Genomic DNA, 25,727 nt, shown 5'->3' with positions numbered 1-25,727 from the left:
TTTCTCAAGAATCAGAAACCTTCCAAAAATCTAATAGCTCATGAGGTTACCAGCTGGATTATCAAAAGAATATTCAAATTTGGGTTGTATCATCTTTGAAAGGAAGCTCCAGTGCAAGCATGCTAGCTTCAATTTCAATCCTTTACCCTGAAATACACAGGGAAAAAAAAAATTCTTTCAACTATTTTCTTATCACAATCTCTATTCAATCTTGTCAAAGAGGGACAGAAGAAATAATCTGTGATAATTTGTATACTTAAATCAAAGATGGTGGTGGAGTATAAATAACTGTTTGTATGACTTCTGCATTATGCAGTGTAGTGTTTCTTTGCAATGTCAAATACATCTACCATAGAAAGAGAAAATGTCATTTTATCAAAGACTTGCAGTATAGGCCTGGAAATTATACACTTCTGGTTAAGTTTCGAGTTTTGTTGTATGATTGCTCATTTATGCATTTATCATTTTAAAATGTTGTGATGTTCTCAAAAAATACTGTAAAAAATGCAGCATGTTAATAATAACTAGTACAGTTGGAAGGAGTGCTTTTGCATTGAATAAATGCTCATTTTTTCCTTCTGGAAACTTTATAATTATGTCTTAAATTAAATTTGTAGAAGGCATATTATGCATCTGAATGAACAGTGTTCATTGCTTAATATGAAAGCAATGTGTCTCTTCAGTTATGGTTTATAATTTAATGAAGTTTGCTTCTTCTCCCACAGTTTTCAATTCTTGATATAATATTCTCTTTTATACCTATTTACTATCAGTACGGAAAGTGAATTAGAGGCAACTGGAAATAGGCATAGTAGATGTCCCGTATTTCACAGAGCTATGACAAAAAAGATGTCATAAAAAAAGATGTTCCAGCATACTTGATTCTCATCATTTACACCTCTAACTTTGTTTCTATCATTTTAGGTATTACAATTACGGTCAGTCAGTTGGAGCAGCAGAGATGCAATTGCTTGTGGATGGGCTGAAAGAACCTACTGTCCTTTGGAGAGTATATTACAATCATGGAAATCAATGGTTGAAGACATTCATTCAGCTTGGACGCCTTTCACATCCCTTCCAGTTTTCAGTCAATAAGATCAGCCTGGGTTTTTATGATGGCGTCTCAGCAATTGATGATATTACATTTGAAAATTGTGCTCTTCCACCACCTGCATCAAGCTGTGAAGGTCCTAATCATTTCTGGTGCAGAAGCACAAAAGCGTGTATTGACAGGTTATGGGTGTGTGATCTTGTGGATGACTGTGGGGATGGATCTGATGAAGAGAACTGTAGTGAGTATTTTCCATTAATGCTTACTTTATTGCCAAAAAAAAAAAAAAAAATTAGTTGCCATGTTCATTTCTGGAGCAAAAAAGTACAATACTAGTACAGTCTATCAGTGTCATAACCAGAGATGATGCAACTGAATATATTTACTGCTGAAACACTGAAAATTATTAACTTAAATGCATATAATTTATCACATCTGAGAGTAAATGTCATTCAATCTGCTTTATTCTAATAAGATAATTTTCTTTAATTTTTCTAAAATACATGCATTTAAGCATTTTTTACCTTTTTTTTTTTTTAAGGAGAGAATTCGCAGTCTGCAAATTAATCTGGGTGAATGTGCTGTTTATGGTTACACTGACAGAAATGCGATGCAAGATATTATATGGAGTGAGAGAAGGGCATGTCCTATCTCTGTATAACCCTCTCTAACCAGAAAATATTAAAATATCTGTATTACTATAACATTCTAGTCATACTGGACCCAATTGTCCCTTTCAGAGAAAGAGCTTGTAGGAATTGAGAAAAGCTATAGGTCATTCACATTTTTGACATTCACCTTGCAGTGCTGAAGGGCAGTGTTGATGATTTTCTCCCCCAGGCACACATTCATCAATTTTAAGAACTCAAGAACATTAATATAAAAGAAAATTAACTAACTGGTGCTTTATCACATCCCGAGGTAACCAAATTATGTAAATCAGAGTGAGTTTGAGAAGCAATGGATACCTTACATGCTTGAGGGGATACTAGCCTGCGCTGATATCTGCTGAATGTCAAATTTAAACATCTGAATTTCAAAGACAGCGTAGGCTTTCCATTCTATCTCAGTTTTTCCCTCTTGTAAAATGCCTATCTTCTTTTAACCCATTTTGATAGTAAGAAAGTACTAGATGATTTTGCAGTTTTAAACATCGTAATAAATAAAAGCTTAATAATAATTAAAAAAATAATTTTATTTAATAAAGAAATTATTTCAGTTAGTTTATGAAAGGCAGATGCAAGGGTGGAACACAAGTTCAACACCTATGATAAACTTTCTTTTTTTGCATTAAAAGTAATTGGTCAAATCAATATATTTTGGCTTGATATCATGTGAAGTGCAGTTGTGTTATAAATGCCTGAAATTTATCTTTTATAAAGCTGTTGAGACTACTTCTGCTTTGCAAAAACATATTAGATCACTTATTACATCTATCTACAAAGCTAAATTTTTTGATTTATTTCATCCAGTTATCCTCAGTTTTACCTGAAACTTAACTGTCCAAAGGAGTTAAAGGACTTCAGATGCTTTAAAATGCATAAATATATCTAATACGTGAATAGTAACATGGTCTTCACAGTTCTGTTTATTCAATAAATTAATTATGTAATGTTTGCCAGATGTATACTGAAAGAGGAAGTAATTAACTAAAGGTTTTTATTTTATTTTTGTTCATATAAGTGTAAATTTGTTCCTTGGAGGGAAACTTTTGCAAAAAGTAAATGGGCTTTTATCTATATTAGAAATTTTTGTAAGGAGAAAAAGAAAATATTTTATTTCTATACTAGGAAGAAAGTGAATGGGGAGTACATTAAAACAGTACTGCCTTTTGATACTGCCTTCACTTGACCATCTGTTCTGCTTGCTTTTCAGACCCTGACCTACAGTGTAACTTTGAAAATGGTTTATGCAATTGGGAGCAGGACACTGAAGATGACTTTGACTGGATCAGAATACAGGGTCCAACCCCAACGGTTAATACAGGCCCGTCAAAGGATCACACAACAGGCACAGGCAGGGGACACTATCTATACATGGAGTCCTCTGAGCCACACGAATTTGAAGATAGAGCAGTTTTGCTTAGTCCTCTCTTCAACCCTTCTGGGAATGGAACCTGCATTTTCCGCTTTCATTATCATATGTATGGAAAGCAAGTTTACTTGCTGTCAGTCTTCCAGAGAACTGTGAGTAACACCAAGGGATGGCTGTTGTGGTACAAGTTTGGAAATCAAGGAAACAGATGGATAAGACAGACACTGTACATCAGCAGCTATAAACCATTTCAGGTATGGTCCTTCTTGGTTGTGTTATGTTTATTTGCTGCATTGTATAACAGTGGAAACATATAAATGACTACTATTTAAAGCTGTTAGTAGCTGTTGACTTTGAAATCCATTTGTGAGTAATATTTCTTTGAGGAAATATGGCTGATGTTATTTTTTGTGGAATTTATTTTTTCCCCTCTAAAAAGATGATTATAATATTTTGAATATGAACAAATGGTATATAAAATAGGTGCTGCGACTTCTGGCTTTTGACTATTGGTCAGAACAAATTTATTTTCCAGACTGTTTTGTAACAGATTCACAAAAATTTAATTCAAGGAAAAAGGACAGTTAAAAAGAATAGGCTTTTCTATGGGTGACTTTTCCATAGTTACATATTAATCTTTAATTTTATAATTCCAGACAAAAATATTTTTTATTTCAAAATATTTGGTTGCAAGGGTGGGTGAACAATCAAATACCATTTAAGTAAAGAAGTTATTGTAAGTTTAAACTACAAATTTTGCTTTCCTTTCTTGTCTTTTAAAGTTGTGCATGTTATTTATCTTTGCTACATGTGGTCTGTTTATTCTGGTTGGGTTAATGTACTTGCATGTTTACTAGAGTAGATGTTGATTCATTTGACTGCCAACTGGTTGTAAAATTGACTTAAAAAAACAGCATCCCTCCCTGTGAGATCAAAACAAACCAACCAACCAACCAAAAAAAAACCTTCATTTTGTATCTGCATATAATGCAATATAAAATGCAGTATCTGCTTTAGACTGTCCCATATTTGTTTCCCAATGGATTATTTTCAGTTTGATAAAAGTTCTACTGTATTTGAAAGAACCCTTATACTACTTCGACTGCACAGAGCCCCCTGGAAGGACATAATTTTTGCCAACACCATTTGTATAAATGTAAAGGAGTATCTTATATAATCCTAACAAAGCCATATTAATTTATAGAGTTTTAGAGGGTGTGACCATAATAAATTTTATTTGTTTATGTTTAAATAGAAAAATCATTCTTTTAACTCGTCTCTGACAATAATTTGGCCTAGGGCTGGACCATGCACTATTGTGATAGTGGTATGTTGGCGTCAATGACAACTGCTAGGTTGAAAGTATTGTGAAGCCCCGATTTCTTTTCCTTTTCATCCAACATGCGGCAAAGTTGAATGTTTTTTTTTGCTGACAAGCTGATTCTTCTCTTATTTTTGTTGTTCTTCTAGTAATGTAGGTCCATTGATTTGCATACAGTTTCTAATGTTATACATTTGTAAAAATGAAAGAACTAAATCTCAAATGTGGCAGCATTTCATTTGATTGAACAAAAAATCTTTCAAAATAAATTTTCACTACTTATTTTTAATGTTGGGACTTTTATCATGGAAGCTTCATAAGTGTGTATCTATGATCAATTTATGCTGAAAGTGGTCAAAGGCATTTGGCAAAAAAAAATAATTTTGATATACTATCATGCAATTCTAGCATAAAATAAGCTGTACATACTTGATAAAAATATATATATTTAAGGAAACATTCTATGTCTGGTAGTTTCTCTAAAGAACTATAAGACTGCGTCCAACATTTATCCTCCTGAAGGTTAGGAAGGTCTGTTTGGTAACTGAAAATATTTTGTCTTACTTATCGTAGGGCTTTCTATTTTACTTGCCTAGTTCTCTGCAGGATCCTATATTCTCTTAATGAATTTTTGCCTTTTTTTTTAATGCTAATTTTTGAGGAACATGAGGTGTAAGGTATCATTTAATAGTTTGTCCTGAAGAGAAAGTTCAGGATCTGATGTTCGTTATTGTGTATTCTATTTCCAATGATGGAGTGTGCTGTGTCACAACCCATCACCCTTCAATACTCAGAAATTTTAAAGAGAGAGACTTACTCTGTTGTTAATAACTTGTCAAAATCTGACTTCTTTCTGTTCTTCCTTCTAAGTGAAGAGTGTCAGGATCCTTCTAGGGCTAAAAACGTGTTTGGGAAAGATCTCAGCACCTTGTTACTGCTTTTTCCCTGAAGCCATATTTCTGCTGAGATGTGTGCTAGAATAGCCTCTTATTTAGTTTTAGGTCATCTTCTGATTCGATAACAGTAATACATTTCTAGTCTTCGTGTTTATTATCTTGTTTTCCCCACATGCTCTCAAATGTTTTGGTGTTTCCACAACTTGAAGTACTTGATGTCTCATAGGCCTCCTTCATGTTAGAAAGGAAATGACTATTCATTTATTTTTCCTGGAGGGTCCTAGTGAAGAGAAAACTGTAGGCTTTAGACAAAGTAACGTGAAGGCATGTTTTACAAAGAAAGTATATGGGGTACTACTAGGTAACTGATCACAGTTACATAAGTAATATCTACCTTTACCTCAACTCGCTGCCTTTTCTTTTCTTAGTGAGATGAAGTAGTGATTCTTGCTTGGAGATTCTGGTAAACAGCTCAGTAATAAGGAAAACATCTCACTCTGGTTATTTCTGTGATTCTAACTATTTGTTGCAATTACTTTTTCTGAGAAGAGAGAAGATTGCTTAACCTCCCCCCCCTCAAAAAAAAAAAAAAATCTGTAGTATATATAAAATCAAAAAACAAACAAATAAAACAGTTATAATGGGGAAAAAAGAGGTTTTGGGGGGGTAAGTGCACTTTACAAATATAAGTGCACTTTACAAATAAAATTTAAAATGCTTCTGAGTTCTGTATCAAACAAAAAGAATGATATTTCAAATATTGAAACTTTAGAAATAAATATTTTTATTTTACACATTTCTAGTGGTGAAAAACATATTTTAGACTTAAATAATATAGCAGGAGAAGTTATAATATGATAGCATCATTAAAAGATTTGGGTTGGAAGGGACTTTAAAGATCATGTAGTTCCCTTTGTAGCAAGAGACAATGGCTTTCTAAGCTTTTTTGCCAAGTATATCTTGGAAGAGAGAAAATTTCAATTTTTATTTCCTGCATAACAAGCATCAAAACTATTGAAATTTAAGGTTCTAGGTTTCTCAGTTTGCAGTGGCATTTGAAATTTCAATATATTTTTAGTTCCAGATAAATGTAGAGTTCTTTTCGGTCTTCTCTAAACATTAATTGATAGGTTTCAGATTTAATATCTGGGCTTACGCTGGTTAAAATGAAGCTGAAAAATTTTAACTATATTCTGTTAATACTGTTAACACACTGCAGTTAGTGATCTGATCTCTGGTGTGGCTGTTCTTGTACATTGAAGTATTACGCTGCAAACGGGTTGAGATGCATCAAGAAGCTCACCCTTTCTGATATACTAACTACTATTCCAGATTTTCTGCAGTCATTTTTCCCTTATGGAGCCAAGTTTATTGCTGTCAGGAACTGCTAGCCTTCTGGCTTGATTTGATTATCTGCTTGCTTCCGTGTTTGAGGCCTCAATTTCAATGTGTATGCTCACATCATAGTTGGAGTTCATTAATGTTTATTTGGCCTAATTCATTTATTTCATTAAAATCTGGTGTTGGAAGCCGGTCTGAAAACTATCAAGGACTTATCTGTTTTTAGACTTCTAATACCCACCTGTGATCATTTTTTCATTTTCACTTTGATCCATTTCCTGATAGTAATTTTCACACAAGGATTTAGTTGTAATGGATTTCCACTCTAGCAATAGCTTCATTTTTAACTTTCCATTTGTCATTGCTTGGCTTCCTTTTCCTAGTCTTATTCTTTGTGCTTTTCCCAATTATTTACCGAGATTAGTGTTTAGGAGTCTATTTATTTTTTTAGTGTTGGGTCCTGCACCTGGGACAGGGCAACCCTGGCTATATGGACAGGTTATATAGGTGACGAGATGCTAGAGAGCATCCCCGCAGAGAGGGATCTGGGGGTTGTGGCTGATAGCAAGCTGAAGCCAACAGTGTGCCCTGGCAGCCAGGAGGGCCAACCATATCCTGGGGTGCATGAAGCAAGGCATCGCTAGTCGGTCAAGAGAAGTGATTGTCCCACTCTACTCTGCTGGTGTGGCCTCACCTTGAGTACTGTGTGCAGTTCTGGGCACCAAAGGACATAAAACTGTTGGAGAGTGTCCAGAGAAGGGCTACAAAGATGGCGAAGGGCCTAAAGGGGAAGATGTACAAGGAGTGGCTGAAGTCACTTGGCTTGTTCAGCCTGGAAAAGAGGAGGCTAAGGGGAGACTTCATTGTGGTCTACAGCTTCCTCATGAGAGGGAGTGGAGGGGCAGGCGTTGATCTATTCTCTTTAGTGACCAGCGATAGGACCCATGGGAATGGTGTCACACTGCAACAGGGGAGGTTCAGGCTGGATATCAAGAAGAGGTTCTTCACTGAGAGTGTTGTTGTGCACTGGAACAGGCTCCCCATGGAAGCAGTCATGGCACCAAGCCTGTCAGAGTTTAAGAAGCATTTAGACTGTGCTCTTAGTCATATGGTCTGAATTTTTGGGAAGACCTGTGCAGTGCCAGGAGTTGGACTCAATGATGCATGCAATGTTAAACAAAATTTCTTCATATTTTTATAGGCTGAGTTGAACAACAGCATTCAATAATCACCTAGAAGTGGTACTACGAGATATGATTTAATAGCTTAGTGGATAGTATTGGTGATAGGAAGACATTTGAACTTGATGATCTTGTAGGTCCTTTCCAATCTTGTGTTTCTATGATTCTATGATCCTTATGGGTCCCTTCCAACTCAGGACATTCTATGCTTCTATGTATTTATGTATCTATGTATTTATCGGTCCATTTTAAATATGGAAAACATGAAGTAATTAAATATTTTCACAACCTTTCACAACAGAGAGACTACATAACAGTTTGGCTATTTGAATTTAAGGGAAACAGCAGGACAGCAGGAATTTTGCTTTTCTGAAATTTAGGAATATTGTCTTAAATCTTCTACTGGTGTTGTATTACTAACGAGGAATTGCTGAATAGGAAAATAAGATTTAGACATCTTTACAAAAAGATGAAAAATGCTAGAGATTTTTTTTCCCCCTTCTTCACTAGATCTAGAAGGCATCTTTGAAAAGGTTTCAAAGTGGTCACAGGAAAGCTGAAGTACTTCACTGAATCTTTGTCTCCTTCCCTTGTTCTATGCTTTAAGTGAAACACATTTTATTTATTTATTTATTTATTTATTACTAATTTGTGACGATCTATAGAGTATATCTGCAGCAGAATTAGGAAACAGTATAGAAATTCTACAACTGATAAAAATCTTTAATGAGACAGGGCTTCATAGTGGGTTATATATTTTGATGATATCCCTTGGTTACTGTTTTCTTTCTTTGGGAGTTTGAATCCACGTGTATGGCTGTAGCAGCAGCAATGTTATGTTACGTTCTGTCTCTGTCAGACAGAATGATTTGGACAAGGAAGGGTCCACATTTTCAGGCCAAAGATGTAATAGTGCTCATGAGTATTTGGTGCCAAACAGGTAATTTACTCAGTTATCAGCACAAATGTTTTCATAAGCATTTGAAAAAAATGTGATGCATATTTTCTCTCAGGATAATTCTTAGCTCAGCATGGAAGGATTGTCTTAGCAGTAAGCATTTGAACAGGTCAGATGCAAGTCTGTCAATGAAGGGCCATTCAGGCTTTTCTTGATAGCCTGCTGTGGGGACATCTTTATGCAGCCCTTGACATTTTGACATGCTCCAAAAGGAAAAAGAGAGGGAGAAAAAAATGGTTGTAACAAGCCATTCTGGTTTTATATGGGATGTATCTTTTAGGACCACAGATCCTAGGAATGTGACATAGTAACTCAGCCAGAGTCCTCTAAATTTATTTTTTACTTTTATTTTTCTAAACATGGGGACATTGTAGCTGGGAGGAAAAAAAAGAATCTCTATAGAGTATAAGCGAATCTGTATGTAAACTGCTGAACCTGCACAAGTCTTTATAGGTAAATAATGTTGCGTAATTAACTATATTATTATAGGTTTAACTATATTGACTATATGAAACAACTGAAGCTTTTTTAAAAAATTGCAAAACCACATTTATATGGGAACACTAAAGGGAAATGTACTTTAGTAGTGGGAGAAAATTTACTGTATCTTCTGGTGTGTGTGTGTATAGTATGTAACTAAATTTGGCCTTGACCAGTTAGCCATACATGTTTTAGTATTGCTTTTCAGTATATCATTACCAAGTATTTTCACTATTTAGCAAATTTTAAGTAATTAAAAAAAAACATCATCCATCCTCTTTAGGAAAATAAAACATTAACATTTTAAATGTTATTAACAAGTGGAATACCTAAAGGGTACATATGCATTTTTCACAATTTTAAGCCCCTGTTGCCAGCTTTAAAAAAAAAAAAAAAAAGGCATGGATAATAAATTAATTGAAATTAAAAGTGATATGCAGATTGAGCGAGGGAAGCTTGTGTTTGTGGTGTGTTTTTTTTGCTGTTGTTTTGATTTTGTTGAAGTTTATTTTTTTGTTTGGTGTGCTTGTGTTTTTCTGTGATGAGTTTTATTTGCGGGGCAGTTGTGTGGGTTTATGTCATCTTGTTTGTTTGGGGGGGGAATGAAGAGCTGTGTTTTACTTTTTTGTGCATGTGTGGTTTTTATTTTTAAGCACTTCATATTTACAATCTCGATTGCTTTTGAAAATAATCTCATTAAGGCTTTTTTTTTTTTTTTAGTTAGAGGAGTCTTCTCTAAATCTTTGTAGATGAAGTCAAAACTAACTTTGTATTTAAACCAATTTAAGTTTAGTTTTAGCATTATAATTAGCAGATAGATGTCTCCCAAGTGGGCAGGCTAACCATGCTCTTTCATTAAACTAGATTCTCTCAAAATTTTAGGAATTTACTATATATGTATATATATATATATACATATGTATATTACATCTGCAATAATCCTTCCAATGTTAATATTATACAGTGGAAACAGGATATTTTATCTTGAAGGAAGATTTGTACAATGGAAGGAAGCTTTAATACAGCAACGTAGTGAGTTCCACTATATGTAAACACTTATTACAAATGTGAGCAGTTCCAATGGCACCAAGGAGTGGCCAGGAAAATGATAGAAATGCAATACTTCCCTGTACTTTAGGGAAATGCTTGGAAAAACATCAGAAAGTAGCATGAGGGTTAACAAGCATGAAGCAATAAGCTAACAATAAGTAAACGAGCACAAGCAATAATGAAGCATGATAAAGTGCTGTACTGGATCAGAGCTGATGTTAGTATCTTGTAAAACCAAGCACTGTAAAGCATCAAGTATCTGTCACAAGATTTGTCACAATATTTGTTGTATATATCCTTAAGATCATTTATAAGAATGAATTTGGAACCTTGCATGAAAAAGACATTGAAAATTCAACTTTGAAAATTTTGAAGTAATCATTTCTAATGTGTCTTTCATGGAAACAAAAGGAAAGGACTGACAGGCTATTGAAAATGGTCAATAGAATCTCAATCTTCTGTACTTGTAGTGTTGGAATGTTGTAGTTACATAAGGCTGACGTTTTTTCCAACTGATGAGCTTTTTCTACTTGTGCCTGTTTTAAGGGGTAGAAGTACACATTATACCTGTAGCCCTGACTGCCTGGTCATTAATCCTCCCAGGGTTAATACAACGTACTGTGACACCCTTTATTGCCAGTGCACTTCTTTCAAGGAACACCATGCATGGAAGGAACAGAAGAGTTCAGTGCCACATATTTAGAATGCAACTACTGGAAGCTTAGATCAAACGTTTGGGATCAAAGGTCTCAGGCCCTGCAGAGCAGACTTCTTTGACGGCAGATGAAACAGACAAACAAAACTAGAAAGGAAAAAATTAACATGTTCAGAATCACTTATCAAAGAAACTATAAACTAATAATTTAAGAAGTCAAAATTAAATCTAAATTTCACAGATTTTATCACAATTATTCTGAGAATTTGTCTTCATTTGTTAAATAGTTTCCCTTCTCACTGTACTTGTTGAGATATCATTCTACTTATTCTTGAAAAAATGGTCATAAAGTGAAGACTTATTGTGACTTGTATATTACATGAAGATATCTTCATTACAAGGATTTATGAAGGATGAAATTTCGTTACAGATTTCATGGAATGGATGGCTCTACAGTTTGTCCATTACCTGTAATTACAAAAATTCTATCATCTCTTAAGAAATTGTTTAGTTTTCTTGATGGCATGAAATGTTTTCCTTTGTATATGCATAGCACTAAAATATAGATTCATATGCATTTCATTGCCTATTTCTGAAATAAACTAATTTCTATCCTGCATTTGCTTTCAGTAAGTTATGACAAAATATTTGTAATTTATTTGTACTATTATATACTTGTGTGGTTGTTCTCTGTTCTTCAAAGTAAACTACGTTTTCTTATCAGAAATAATAATAATAACCCTAATTAAAATTAGCAAGTTCTAACTTCTAATAAAATCACTAAGTAACACAGTTGACACTTCCTATGACAAACCTGAGATACTGTTTGGCTACATGACTAGTTAAGTACTTCAGAACTAAGATCAGTATTTCCTACACAGTCAGATATCTAGAATTTTCAGCACCTTGCAGATTTTGCAATGAATTCAATTCTACTTAAAACTATGTTTGCATGGAAATCCAGGTTTAATTTTGTTAACCTTCAGAGGGCTAGTGACAGAAATGAGCATTACTGTGTAAATGGAACACTTATACAGAACGATGTCACACATAATTATTCTATTAACATTTGTCATAATGTTCTTTATTCAAAATATATAAAAAAATCATCCTCTTTTTGTACACTAAGTGTCATTCCAAAGTGAAATTTTGCTCCTTCTGGAGTATTTTCACTTCTTTTATGTAACATATGTTTTGCCACCTTTTTAGTGAATCAAACTTTCAGTGGATTCAGACTGGATCTCTAAAATTCTGAAAGCTGGAGAAATTGGGAACAATTTATCCTCATTCAAATTATAAATGAGATGTGAAATGAGCTTCATGGTAGATGAGTTTCCTGGAGGTTGTTTAATAATAGCTTATGAAGTTTGCAGAATTTCAGCAGGCAAATTAATTTAAGTGGTCAATGTTTAACCACAGTGCAGACAGAAGTTTTATACTGCATAACTAGATCATAAATTGATACTATTTTCAATTGTAAGCTATCAAATGCAATACAATATGGTCCTCATTTCTAAAATCTATAAAGAAATCATAAATTTCATATAGATTATGCCTCCCTTATGTTGATTAGAACTCTACTTCTATGCCTGAATGTACTCAAAGTTAAGGAATATCTAGTTCTATTCCTTCGTTGATGAATATCTATTGAATATATACCTATATGTTGTATTTTTCTCTCTCACTAACTGAATTCATGCTATATGACCAAGTGTCAGGCTCTTTGAGCAAATAAATAAATAATGAAAGACCAAAAAAAAAGGGGGTGGGGGGGAAGCGGACAGCTATGTAATGCTATGTAATGTAACAATAATCATCATCATAACAATAAAGAGGTTTCTAAATTGTGTTACTTCTACAGTAAGCTGTGGAATGCCACTTTTGTCACTAAGTATTGCTATGTAAGATGCAGGAATGCTACCTCCTACAGGTAAAGGTTGGTAGAAGATGATAGATGAGCATATCCTCAGAATGTGTGAATGTTGTGGATGGAGAGATGTGCACAGGGACAAAGATGGGGAGAGAATCTCAACCTACTGATTCACATTAGTCAGAGTTCAGCACAATGCTACTTGAAAAATAGTGTAGTTTTATGGACCTTGCTTTTGTCCTAGTAATAACTATACAGGTAAGTTTAACAAACACTCTGCCTCTAAGACTGAATTTTAGCTCACAGTTAATTTAATTATGAGTGGATAGTAACTCATGCTTAAAAATAAAGTCAAGATTTTAGTTAAGATCCTGTGTGTATGACAGTCAAAATTAAACTGAAGGGAATGTTGTCATTTTGGAATAATAAAGTTTCATGCATGACATTTCTAGATAATAGATATCTTGATTGTTTCTGTTTCTAAGCATTTTTGTGCTATTTATGTTGGCAAATAGTTAACCATTAAAACAGTTAATTAGTTAAACATGAAAAAAAAAGTGGATATTCTGAGGGAAAAGTAAGAATCTCATACTAGATGAAACCTGTAATAAGTAATACAGTCATTTTACATTGTTCACTTTAGATGTTTTATCCTAAATTAAGTAATCTGCAGCATATCCATAGTAAGGGACATATATCTATCTTCTTGTAGTAGCATGAATGTTTATGTGGGTGGGGAAGGTGACACAAAAGCATTTTTCAAAATAAAAAGCAAAGAAGCAATTTTAATATTTGAAGTCCAGTGGATCAGCTAAAATATTTTTTGAAGTGTGTTTTTAGGAGGACATTTTTCTTCTTTTATGGGTTTTATAAATTAGTTACATCAAGGAAATTATCACTAAATCTTTTCATAATCACCTGCTTGGATTTTTATAGTTCAATACCAGTCAGAAGAAACGAGGCTTATTCAGTCATCCAGAGAGTAATTCAGAAATACTAACATCTCCTATTCCTCCTCAGTAGACATTAATGAGAAAATAAGCATATATAGCATTGGAAATTCTAATAAATTTGTAGAACATTTTTCTTTAAAGTGTTCCAGAGCACATCTATAGCCTGTTTAATTGTTTTCATCACAGTGAGATTTGTATAAGGGTATATAATGTATTCACATGAACATTATGATAATTAATCATGATTAATGTTACTACAATAAGTACCAAAGGAGCTAATCATAATGTGCCACTTATGATAATGTCTTGCCATCATTTTATATCACAATGATGTTTCAGTGGATTTACATGATTGTAAAGCCAGCAAGTGTTATGGTTTACCATGATTAATGTGACCACCAGTGAAAGCTGATAATAATCAGTCTCTTCTGTAAAGTGTCACTAAATAGAATATATCCCATAGAACAATTTTAATCTAATTTTAAGTATGAAACATGGCAAATGTTCTATCAATATGAAATATTTAATGAGAAGTGGAAGTCTACTATATACTGAAAAATGTTTTTGTAATTGCTTTTTCCCCAGATCTTGGTGAAAGGTACAGTAGGAGATGGCTTCACTGGAGATATTGGACTTGATGACATGTCCTTTCTAGGCTGTACTCTTTATAATGGTAAGAGCAGAATTAAAGTTACATGTAAATCTCTTATCTGTGCTGATTGTTTTCCATCGTTCGTAAGTATTGCTACTGGAGAAACAAAACCAGATCAAACTAATCACATCTGACAAGGAAATTTAGACTTGTTTCCTTCCTTCCTACCTCATATCTAGGCATTAACAGGAAATAGTTTCTGCTGTGCTCATAAGGTCCTAAATAAACCTGCTTTAACAAGTGCTTAACAGGTATGGAGCTTCCATTCTCTTTGGATTTTTGATTCCTAAAAGGAAAAACAAACTTTACTGTGTACAAGCAAACTGACCTTTCATTTAGCAAAATCAGTTTCATACGGCCTTCCTTCTCTCCTGAATAATTTTTAATGTTACAGTGTCAATTGGTCTCACTCTACAGCACACTTCTGATGATAGGGCAGCTTGTTCTCAGAAGTCATTGCTACCTAGTACAATGCCTACAGAATTGTAGAACATTACCTCTGTCACAGAAGGGGTTTTAGGAGGACTATTAGCTGCAGCTACACTCATAAAAAGGCTGCAGAACAGCAAACAACTGAGAACAAGTTTTTTTCTTCTAAATATCAGTATCTTAGCACTAAGTCTAAAACATCTTGGTGCAGATGTGTTTTATTCTGCTATTCTAAAAATTCTTTTAGATACATAATTAGGTCTAGTAGGAATATTTGTGGCATATTTCTTTGCAGATAAGTAACTCAAATTTTGCCATGTCTATACAGTGTGCAATGATATTTATTATAAAATTTTGCATGTAAATTGCAATTCAGAACAAATTTCAAATACACAATTACTGTACAATGCTTTATATTTGAGGAAGAAAACCTTGCAAAAATCTCTACATATTTTCAAATGAGTTATACATAAATATAAAAATAAACAAGAAAATTGCAAAGTACAAAGTGTATTAGAGTTTCAAAGTTCAAAAATGAGAAAAAAATGTTTATTTTTTGTGCAAAAATGAAACTAAACTGGTCAACTGTAATAGTAGACTACTGAACAGGAAAAAACCTTTGTGCTTTTTACACAGTATTTGGAGTAATTTTTGACACATTTCACAATCCTTCTTTTTCTATTTTACTACCTCTACTTCCTCCACACCATAAAAAATCCAAACAAACAAAAAAGATTTAAAGAGACTGTGGGAATAGTAGGCAAAGCAGTCAATAACTATAACACTTTCCACCAGATTTAATGAGTTGGACCAGGGACAAAAAACTGGGCAGTCACATCTCATTCCTGAACCCTTGAATTAAGTACTGGCAGCCCAGCTGGTATTGTCCCACTTGTAACTAGATACAGAAATACAGACCATGGATGGGCTTGATAGCCTCTGATGGTAGTCAATCATAAGTAACATTAAAGATGTAGAAACTTGAGCATACAGTTTTGATGAATCATTTGAATTCCTGAAATATAAGCTATTAAATGATATTTGCTCTAGACAAAGTGGTGTTTCATAAATTTTACAAAATGGGTTATTTCAAATGAGGGAAATGAGTTAATTCCATTCCGAAGGTTATGGTGTTTGAAAAAGTCTTCTCTTGTTCCAGTGGAGTGGGAGCAGGAGCAGGGACCTGAATGTTCCATCTGTATTTAAAAATTTCTGACCAATACAGTCCTTGATGCTAGTATGAGTTGTAGATCTATTTATTATATCATTTAATTATTCATTCAAAAAGTTTTTCCTCCTCCCTCATTATCAGTCTTGGTGCTCTATGCCTTAAGGGGGGAAAAAAATCTTTGCTGTTCCAGATACATTTTATATCAAAGTCTTCACATGTACTTTTTAATTAACTCAGGTGTATTACTTTATTGTATTACTATTACTGTAGTGCTTTGTGCACTACAGCTAATGATTTCAATAATGATTGGATTTAAACAAGGAATTGTATAATGAAAATTCTTTTTATGGACAATGATAGCAAAGGTTTCCAAGAAATGGGAGTTAGTCTGAAGAAAGGTGCATAGTTTGCATAGTAAAGAATAAAAGACAAAGACAATGGACTTAAAAGATATGGTAATGAGTGTGAATGAAACAGAAAAGAAGTAGTGGGACAAGCCGATAACCTCAATTCTTCTACTGGGAAAAACTATTTTTTTCAATGATGAAATTTAAAGTTAAGGAAATTATATAGTAATTTCCACAGTCAGTTGCAGTAATTGTTGTGTTGAAAAAAGACCATTTTAATCTAATAATCTGTTAGTTTTTCTTCACAAATTATTTTTTTCTGATTGTTCTTTCAGTCTCTGTGACAGTTTTTGAAATGACTGACCAATTTCATTTAAATTTGAAAGAAATGTAAGAGGCATAAATAAATTCCTACAAGTGTAGAGGATTTTACAAACGGTAGTTGGCTAAACGGTAGTTGGCAATGTAGCACTTTCCACTGAGGAAATCCAGCCATTACACATTCAATTCACTTCCCAATGGGAGTTATTTAAGACATTCAACATGACCACCCAGGCTTGTTTCCAGTAAAACTTTATCCTTGAGAAAGGATGTGAGTGGTAAGTGTAGAAGTTGTTAAAAACGTATGTGCCTTGGTTCTGTTTCTCAGAAATTTGTTCATTTCTTAAAGGAAACTTGCCAACAATATCTACAACTCTATCAGGAACTTCAGTTCCTGCGACACTCCCTGTGAACAACTGCACAGAGAATGAGTTTGTCTGTAGAGCCTCTGGACATTGCATTCAGATGATCCAGAGGTGTGATTTTAGACCTGACTGCTCTGATATGTCTGATGAATCAGATTGTGGTGAGTGTACTAAATCTTCTATTTGTTATCTTATTAGTTTGTGGCTATTCAATATATTGCTTAACACCTGTTTCTTTACCTTTGACATTTGATAATATTATCTAGGTGTTATTTTTTAACATGATTTTCCCCAGAAAAAGAGTAACATTTTGCGTTTAATAAGCAAATGTGAGATATGCACTTTCTGCTTTCTAATGGGCTGATTTAGACATGGTACTTTATATTCCAATTCAACTTACTACCAAAGTGAAAAAATTTTATTTATTTTTTTTTAAGTGAACACAGTTTCTCAAACTAAATGATACATTTATAATTTGAATGTTCAATAGCCAGACTTGAAGAGAGAATAATTCTATAGTCTTATATTTGGGTCACATATCTAGGAGACTTGGGTCCATTTCTTACTTCATTGACTCTCCACCCCCCTACCCCCCCCCCCAAAGTATTTTAAGCAGCAGAGATTGTGAAATTCAGTTATGCCATCACCTCTTTGTTTATTTGACAACTCTGATTTTGTTCTGCATCCAAATAAGTTGTAAACCTTGAATTGGCAGAGGAACCTAGAGTTACCCTAGAGTTACTGACTCCTAGGTCAGAAAGATAATACATTTAACCCTGCTGTATATGCCAGCTGTTAGGCTAGAGTATGTGGAGTGGCATACTCACATAAACGTCAGCAAATCCCAGCCTTGAAATTCCCAAAGCTCATTGAACAGTCAGATGGGAATAGTGAAGCTGGGACAATGAACAGGTTCACCAGACACTGTCTGTTGTCCACTGAGGTCTAAGACATTTTCTGGTTGCTTTTGAGTTAAGGCTGTTCCCACTACAGCATTTTAGGAGAAAAGAAACTGTGAAAGACTTTGTTTTCCCTTAAAGCACAATAGTTGAAATTACTGTTGTTCGGAAGATGACTAATGAGAAGGACAGACATCTAGAGACATTGACCTCATCTGTCTTTGCAAGCTAACGTATTCTCACTGATGATCAAAACTCTGCATTCATTACACATGGTGTAGAAACTCCAATCACTTCTTTCAGGGCTGAAGACTCAACTAGGAAAAGTATCATTAGGCTCCCGTCTGTCTATTTCTTACATGAATTAATCCATGATATAAATGTCAGTTGGGTAATTTCTTATAGAGTGCAAAAACACCAACCTTTGAAAAACTGCACTGAAAAATATGTGCAAGGCCCTTTGTATAGAAGATTTTTTTTTCCTCAGAAATTTACATTGTTTCACAAAACATCCTTTCCTTCTGAGAGAGATAAGTACTGGGGAGAATACACTTTCATATATTTGCTCTGTCTGAAGTCTCCAATCACTATAGCAATGATGGCAATTTATCACTCAAATGACAATGCTGGAATAGGAGTTAAGTATGTCCTGATTAAGGGCAGAAATCTGTTCTCAGGAAGGTGTTATCTTTCTCAGAGGCATTTGAAACAATGTTTTTAAAGCAATTTAAAAGGAATTTGAAAGGAAGGAAGAAAGAAGGGAGGAAGGGAAGGAAAGAAGGAAGGAAGAAAGAAACAGAAAGAAAGAAAGAAACCTTAATACTATCACTCGTCAGTCTCAAGAAACATCACATCTTTATATGAGTAACCACACTGGTTGTAGTTTGCTTCATTAATGGAAATATAAAAGCTATAAATTAAAACTCACTCCTCAGTCTATTATCATCTGTAATCAAAATTTCTGCAGAATATTCAGGAAGTGTGTACTAGAGAATAAGTATTCAATAAGTAGCAAAACAAAAATCAGTTTGTTCGTGTTTTTTGTTTGTTTGTTTGTTTGTTTGTTTGTTTGTTTGTTTGTTTTTTCATCTAAACATTCTTTCAGGGGGATTCATTGGAGGAACAGTTGGTAGTGATCCTACTTTTCCTGTCCAGTTGCTCTGGAAATCAAAAAAACTGAGGCACAAGCAGCTGCATATTTATTTATTAAGATAACTATTCAGTACTTGACACCAATGCCAAATAGCTGCATTATCGTGTAACTTTCAGGTATTTCAGGGACTGCTTGAAACAAAGATTTTTTTTTTTTTTTTCAGAGTTTCTGTGGAGGATTTTGTATCCAATATGCAATGGGTTGCTAATGTCATCAGTGTATTAGGCTGATGAAATAATAATACAGAATCATATCAGATACATAGCTGATGAATTTTACACACATTCCAGTGTGTATCGCATATAATCGCAAATAATCAACAGATTATTTGAATAGCCTGAAATCTGGTCAGAATACATATGATGTTAGGTACCAACGTGCAAAAGAACTACAGTATTATTAAAAGAATAATCTGTGCCTTAGAAAAGAATATGGAAAATATCACAGAATCACAGAATCACAGAATCACAGAATTTTTCTAGGTTGGAAGAGACCTCAAGGTCATCATTGGTATTTTATCTGTAGAGGGAAAAACTATGCATATTCGTAGTGAGTAAGCATACACTGTATACTTTAAATTGAATATTTTTATTGCCAGGTTATTTATTTTATCATAATGTAAATTAATGATTCCCTATTTTTATATAAACATGAAGTATTATTCACTGTTCATCTCTAAAGCCATGGAAGTCTGCAATTTTGAGGATAAAACCCTGTGCGGATGGTATCAACCAGCCTTTGAACAAAATTCAAGAATAGATTCCATCCATGACACAAATATATTTAAGTGGGAACTTGGAAGTGGAGCAAATCTATATCCTGGGGAAGAAGAACACTGCCCATCAACTGATCATACTACGTGAGTAAAGTTTTTCAGGTACTTGACTGTCTCTTGCACAGTTTGAGTTTAGCCATATATGGATAACCACAGGAAAAAAATGCCCAGTTCTCAGTATTGAAGCAGTTTACTGATTTATTATTGACATGTAATTAACTGAGGATAAACAGGGCCAGCATTGTCAACACAACAGATGAATCAAGTTATAAAATATTAATAAATAGGTACAATTTTTTAAATGCTCTTGTATAAGCAATGTCCAAAGATTCTAACAGCTCCCTTTCTAGAGTAATACATATGCACCTCCTCTGCCAGAGAATGTGCAGGGTACAAATGTGTTCCCCCTTTTGCGAAGACAATTTTTGTACACTATTCCAGTTTGGAGACATGGCTGTTCCAGCTTTACATGTATCCATGCCACTGCCTACAATCCACTTATACATAAGCCATGAGAAATCAGCCCCCTCATAGCACCTCAATTGTCATCTCACCAGTTGGATGTGGACTGCTTGTAGCGTCCAGTGAGGAGGATGCTCTGGTCTGTGCAGGTCTGTTTAACCAGCAAAGCAACTTTTGGAATAACAAAATCAAGTTTTGGCTGCTGCTGTTTCCACTCTCTTCACTATTTCAAATTTTTCATGCTAATTCTTTGCAAGCTGACTCCTCATTAGCTTGAAAGCAGACTTTGCAATTCATTGCTTATTGTTTAATTTGGCTTATGGTGGTCATCATCTTGATTAGTTTGAGAATAATTCCTTTTCAGATGGTATAGACTTTCTTTAATGTCTTACTAGCTACTGTTATCCATGCAATTTTGCCAGGGGTGGACAGTACATGTTTCCCCAAGGAAGGGTCTGGTGAATTCAGCTGTCAATTAATAATTAACTACTGTAGTATGAAAAAGCAAACAAACACCTGTAGTTAGAGTTAAGTTCAGCTTAGTTTATATATATGTATATATACATATATACATATATGCATTTCTGATAAATGATATCACTGCATTAAAAAAAATAAAAAATATTATTGCTCTGCTAAGACATTCCTAGTGTTGCTTTTATGTGTGTAGTATTTCAGTTTCCAACAAAATGTGACTAGTTGTTATTCCTTGTCAAAATACTATTTATCAGATCACTGATGGGAGCCGTTACTTCTTGGTTTTCCAAGTTTAATGAAACTAACTATATATTTAAAAGGACCGATAAAAAGTGAACTTAAATGATCCATAAAGATCGCAGTTTGCTGGCAACACTGAAATGAATTGCTGTTGTGATGTTTCACATCATTTGCAATTTGGTTGTGCTGTTTCCTCATTCTCTCTCTCTCTGTCTCTCTTGACTTATAGAACAGAATGGGAGCATGAGGCCTCCAAATTACTGCAGGGAATACTGAGCAGAATTTTGTTGAATTAAAACTGTGAAATGTTTTATTTTCTCCTCTTTTTTCCCCAAATTCCCATGGTTTAGATGACAGAAGCTCTAATACTCCATCTTGTGTATTTGCTGTCTAAAGTAAAACATGATGATTTCGTATGGAAATTACTAGATTCATCCTGATACAAGAATGGGGTACAATACAGTTTACAATGACCCCTTTCAGCAGAATACCTGTGAATTGCTGGAGATCCAAACCACCAGTTTCTCATAGAATACACATCTGGGCCAACCACATGTAGGCTGATGAGTTGTAAGGAGGAGGTATATGCATTTGAACCTGTAATTACGTTAATTAACTGAAAATAATGACTTGAGAAATGGAGGATAGAACAGCTTGTTCCATTTTAAATTTGAGAGAAACTGGGTAGTGGTATGGTAAATTCTTTAACATTAATAATGATATTTGGGGATGGCTGTTATTTGAAAACATAGGCACGTAATTGATATGATAATTCATACCCAAATATGTCATCAGAACTAATGAAGCAAAACCAAAAAGGATGTAGAACAAAAATTCAAAGTTCACATTATAATTATTGCTCTGTAAATAATTACCTTGATCACCATATGTTGAGCACATCTGTCTTGATTTTGTCTTTTCAGACAATCGTTATCTGTATTTAGCATAGGAAAAATTTGGAAAAATTAAAGTTTTTAAGTAATATTCTTAAAAACAGTTCTTGACTGCTGGAGAGTTGAGAGTCTAAGAACTTTAAGAAGTTCTTAGAGAAATGAGAAAATTATAATTCCATAGTGAACTGCTCATCAAAAAAAAAAAAAAAATTAAATAAAAGAAAGGAGAGGGGAGGAGAAAGCTGAATTTCACTCCTTAAAGGAAATTATAATTTTTTTCATATTGTGTTTCACTTATTTGACATTACTAAAAACATCTTTATATTGTCTTGTTATATTGTATATGTCTCCCTTGTTTTGTGCCATTAACCTTGACAGAGGACTGAAAACAAAAGCAACATTGAAATGTGTCTTTGAAATATGTCTTTGGGTGCATGGTAAATACTATGTAGTCTCCAAAACAGTGAAGTCTGGTTAAGGAATAGTTTGTGTGAAAGGGACAAAGACCTCATCAACTATGAGTTAGAAAGTGTTGTGCAAGGGATGCAGCTGGCTGGTGGCAACATGCAGAATTTTATTTTTTTGGAATATCCAATAGCTGATTGGATACATTGAACCTAAAGGTGAGGTTTTCTTTTTATATTAAACTATCAAAACACAAAAGATTAGCGGGAAAAATGACTAGCCAGGAACAGAAGTAATACAGGTTCCCTGAACTAAACATCCTCTTCAGTACAGCATATTTTCCCCTATAACTTTTACAATAGAAGTTAGAAACTAATTGTGTTTCATCAGGATCTTCTTGATCTTCCTACTGTTTTTATTTTATTTGTTTTTCCCTGCTTAAGATCATCTTATTATTATTGGAACACACTGTGGTCAAAGGCAAGAACTGAATACTGACCAGTTTTTAACTTTTTGTATGTATATTTTTTGTATATAATAATTCAAGTGTTTATTACCTATAATTTTATTCACCATGTACTGCAGTTGCTTTTGTTGTTGTGTCCCCTCTCCCCTTAGTTCAGTTATGAATTGAAAGTTGTAAAACAAGGAATAGGAAAAAGAATTAAAGACTTTTTTTTTCCTCTCGTGAGTGGCAATCACTACCCCATAGGGAAACCTCATTTAATAGATACAGCACTGTCTCAGGATTCATGGGTGCAAGGGCAGGAGAACAATCCATAAGTACAACAAGGAGAAAATCGTTGCTGCAGGATCCTGATAGTGCCTGGATGGAAGAGTGCAAAGTTGGAAGTAAAAGGCAAACTGTGGAGTTGTAAACTGAAGGGTGAGGTGAACAAAATGATTCTAGATTCACTTGCTATGCAGAAGTCACAGGAAGAGACAGCTTATTTTCTTTTTATTTTTTCTTAAAATAACAAACAAACAAAAACAAACAAACAAACAAAAACCACAGAAGTTTAGCCTATCTATCCAGTAAGGTCAAGAAAATTCCTACTTTTATATTTATTATTATATTTGTATTATTACTGATAGAGATTTGCCAGAAATCTTGACAAAATCATTTACAGAGAAGTCTGCAACAATTAATTCTATAATCCTTTTTGGTTTAATTAGGATTTTTTCAGAGAAGAAAAACTCACATATTCAAGATTCAGAAAACATTTTTTTCTCTGGAGTATTTTCTGAACAAGGTGTAGCTTAGAATATGCTTGTTCTCTGGCTGTGAAAGATGGACTAATTTGTGTTAGTACTTCATTAAAGCACTAAGAAAGTACCACAGGTAATCAGAATCATCACAGGTAATGTGTTGTGTGCACATTGGCAAATATCTGGGGTGACAATAAGGCAAGTAACAAGACCATAGGTATTAGACATTTGATGCTAAGCACATATCTAGTTACTGAGGAGCTTTTACAGTAAAGTACAATTTGATACTATACTGATATGCAGAAAATTGCTAATTAAAACTAATGCCCATAGTGATTAGAAATTAAGGTTGGCTTTTTCACCTCAAGCTTGGTTATTTGAGAAGGAAGCTCGTTCCTATTGTTTCCCTTTGCCTTCAGCCTCACAGGATTTATGGAGATATGACAGAATGTTAATGAGTTGTGTCAAGTTCAGATGAGCCATGGAAATGCCATGAATTAATCTCAGCTCTGTGTCAGTCAGAAGCCATCAGGCTAAAATCTCCAATGGAGAAAATCTAACTAACAGCCGGTGACTGCTGTGTTATGATCAAAACATGGAATCTTTCATCTCTGAGGTCATTTGCTTTGCATAGTGGTTGGTACGCTGCAATACTTTTAAGTGCTATTGGTAAATCTTGGGAGAGTTTTAACAGATATTCTCTGAGAACAATGACAGAACAAACCAAAAAAAAAAAAAAAAAAGGTGGTGGTGGGGATTAGGCTGGTTAGATATATACTAATGTTTGCTCTACTATTCAGTTACAAAGGCTTGTTTGTTTGCAGCTAAGTTTATTATGCTTTAGTTTGGAATGGTCTGTATGGTCTGTCTGTCTTATGCTATTTTAAGGTAGCCTTAAACCAATGATACAGTTTGTGCTCTTAAAGTACCAAACACTATACAATTTTAAAAGGTGAAATTGTGCAGTTTTAAAAGGCATGTCTAGAGCTCAGTTCAGAGATTTTGGAAATGTGAAAATGCACAATCCATAGAGAAAGCACTGCTGTATTTTCAGGAGTGTGCAGAGATCATGCTTTGAGAAAGAAATCTAATGTTTTTTGAAACTATTTTGATATTGGTTACTATTTCCAAGATGTTCTGCTTAGCTAGTATGAGAAAGAGAACAAGATTCGAAGTACTTCATTTCATTTGTAGTTCATTTAGCATTGTGCACCTTGCTCTCTGGCTGTAAGTTTGGTGTCAGTGCTGTATTTCAAGTGTACTAATGTGAGTATTCTGATTCCCACTTAATTTTAGATACTGCTGGTAATATAGCTGTAATATGGAAGTGTGGCACTCAGCACAATATACAAAATTGTGCTGGAGCACTAAGCAAAGACTTAGGTGGTTATACCTTATTCATCTTTCTTCTGCTGTGATTATACAGTAACTTATCTCTCACTAATCTAAAGCACCAAATTTATGTTTTTGCGTACCAATTTTCCAGACTGTTCTCCAGTCAGGTCTGCCTGGTCATGACACTTTATATTCTTTTCTTCTTATTTTAATAGTACTGACTGGAGAATCTACCAAAAAGTAATTAGCTTTAGAGGAGAAACTGCAATTTTACAAACGAATACTTTGTTCATAGTATACTCTTGACAGTTTAGATGTGTTTTTTGTTTTAAATTTATGTATCAAAACTCTCCTAGAGGAGATTTATGCTTCTTTTGTAATTTTAGCAAATTATACATTCATTAACAGTACACACACAATAATGGAATTATTATTCACCTTTTTTTCTCATTAATTTATTAAAACAAACATAAAAGCTCCAACCCTTTCAAATTTTTATCCTGTAATCAGAACCTGTTTTATAAAGACAATTCCCAAAGCAGCTCAAATGCATTTAAAATATATGAAACTGATTTGAAAGAACTTATATTAAAAATAATTGTCTGTGTTCCAACCAAAAGGAGGAAGAAAAAAAAAAAAGAAAAAAAAAGCCCCTATTAAGAAATAACTTCTTGAAGACACAAACCAAACCTCATTGCAATATACCACAAGAAATGCTTGCAATACCAATTCTGTGTCATTTTTTATTGATGGGTGTCATCTGGGTAGATTCTGTTGCAACCTTTGTGGCCAAAAAGTGTGAAA

The 25,727-nt window shown here is 34.0% G+C and overlaps 1 protein-coding gene across 1 annotated transcript in view; it reads left to right on the top strand.

The window, feature by feature from the left end:
* The window catches only part of MALRD1 (MAM and LDL receptor class A domain containing 1), a gene marked incomplete at both ends in the record, with an annotated part of 250,796 nt that overhangs the window by 59,414 nt on the left and 165,655 nt on the right, over positions 1-25,727 (top strand). The window contains 5 exons of the mRNA XM_082753206.1: positions 925-1,292; positions 2,927-3,339; positions 14,376-14,463; positions 17,039-17,236; positions 19,809-19,986. Coding sequence (XP_082609332.1) covers positions 925-1,292; positions 2,927-3,339; positions 14,376-14,463; positions 17,039-17,236; positions 19,809-19,986 — 1,245 coding nt within the window. The remainder of the gene's footprint in view (positions 1-924; positions 1,293-2,926; positions 3,340-14,375; positions 14,464-17,038; positions 17,237-19,808; positions 19,987-25,727) is intronic.

This window comes from Aythya marila (genome assembly GCF_965140915.1).
Source record: "Aythya marila genome assembly, chromosome: 2".
NCBI lineage: Eukaryota > Metazoa > Chordata > Aves > Anseriformes > Anatidae > Aythya > Aythya marila.
Note: the sequence above shows the minus strand (reverse complement) of the source record. Positions and strands in the feature narration are given on the sequence as shown.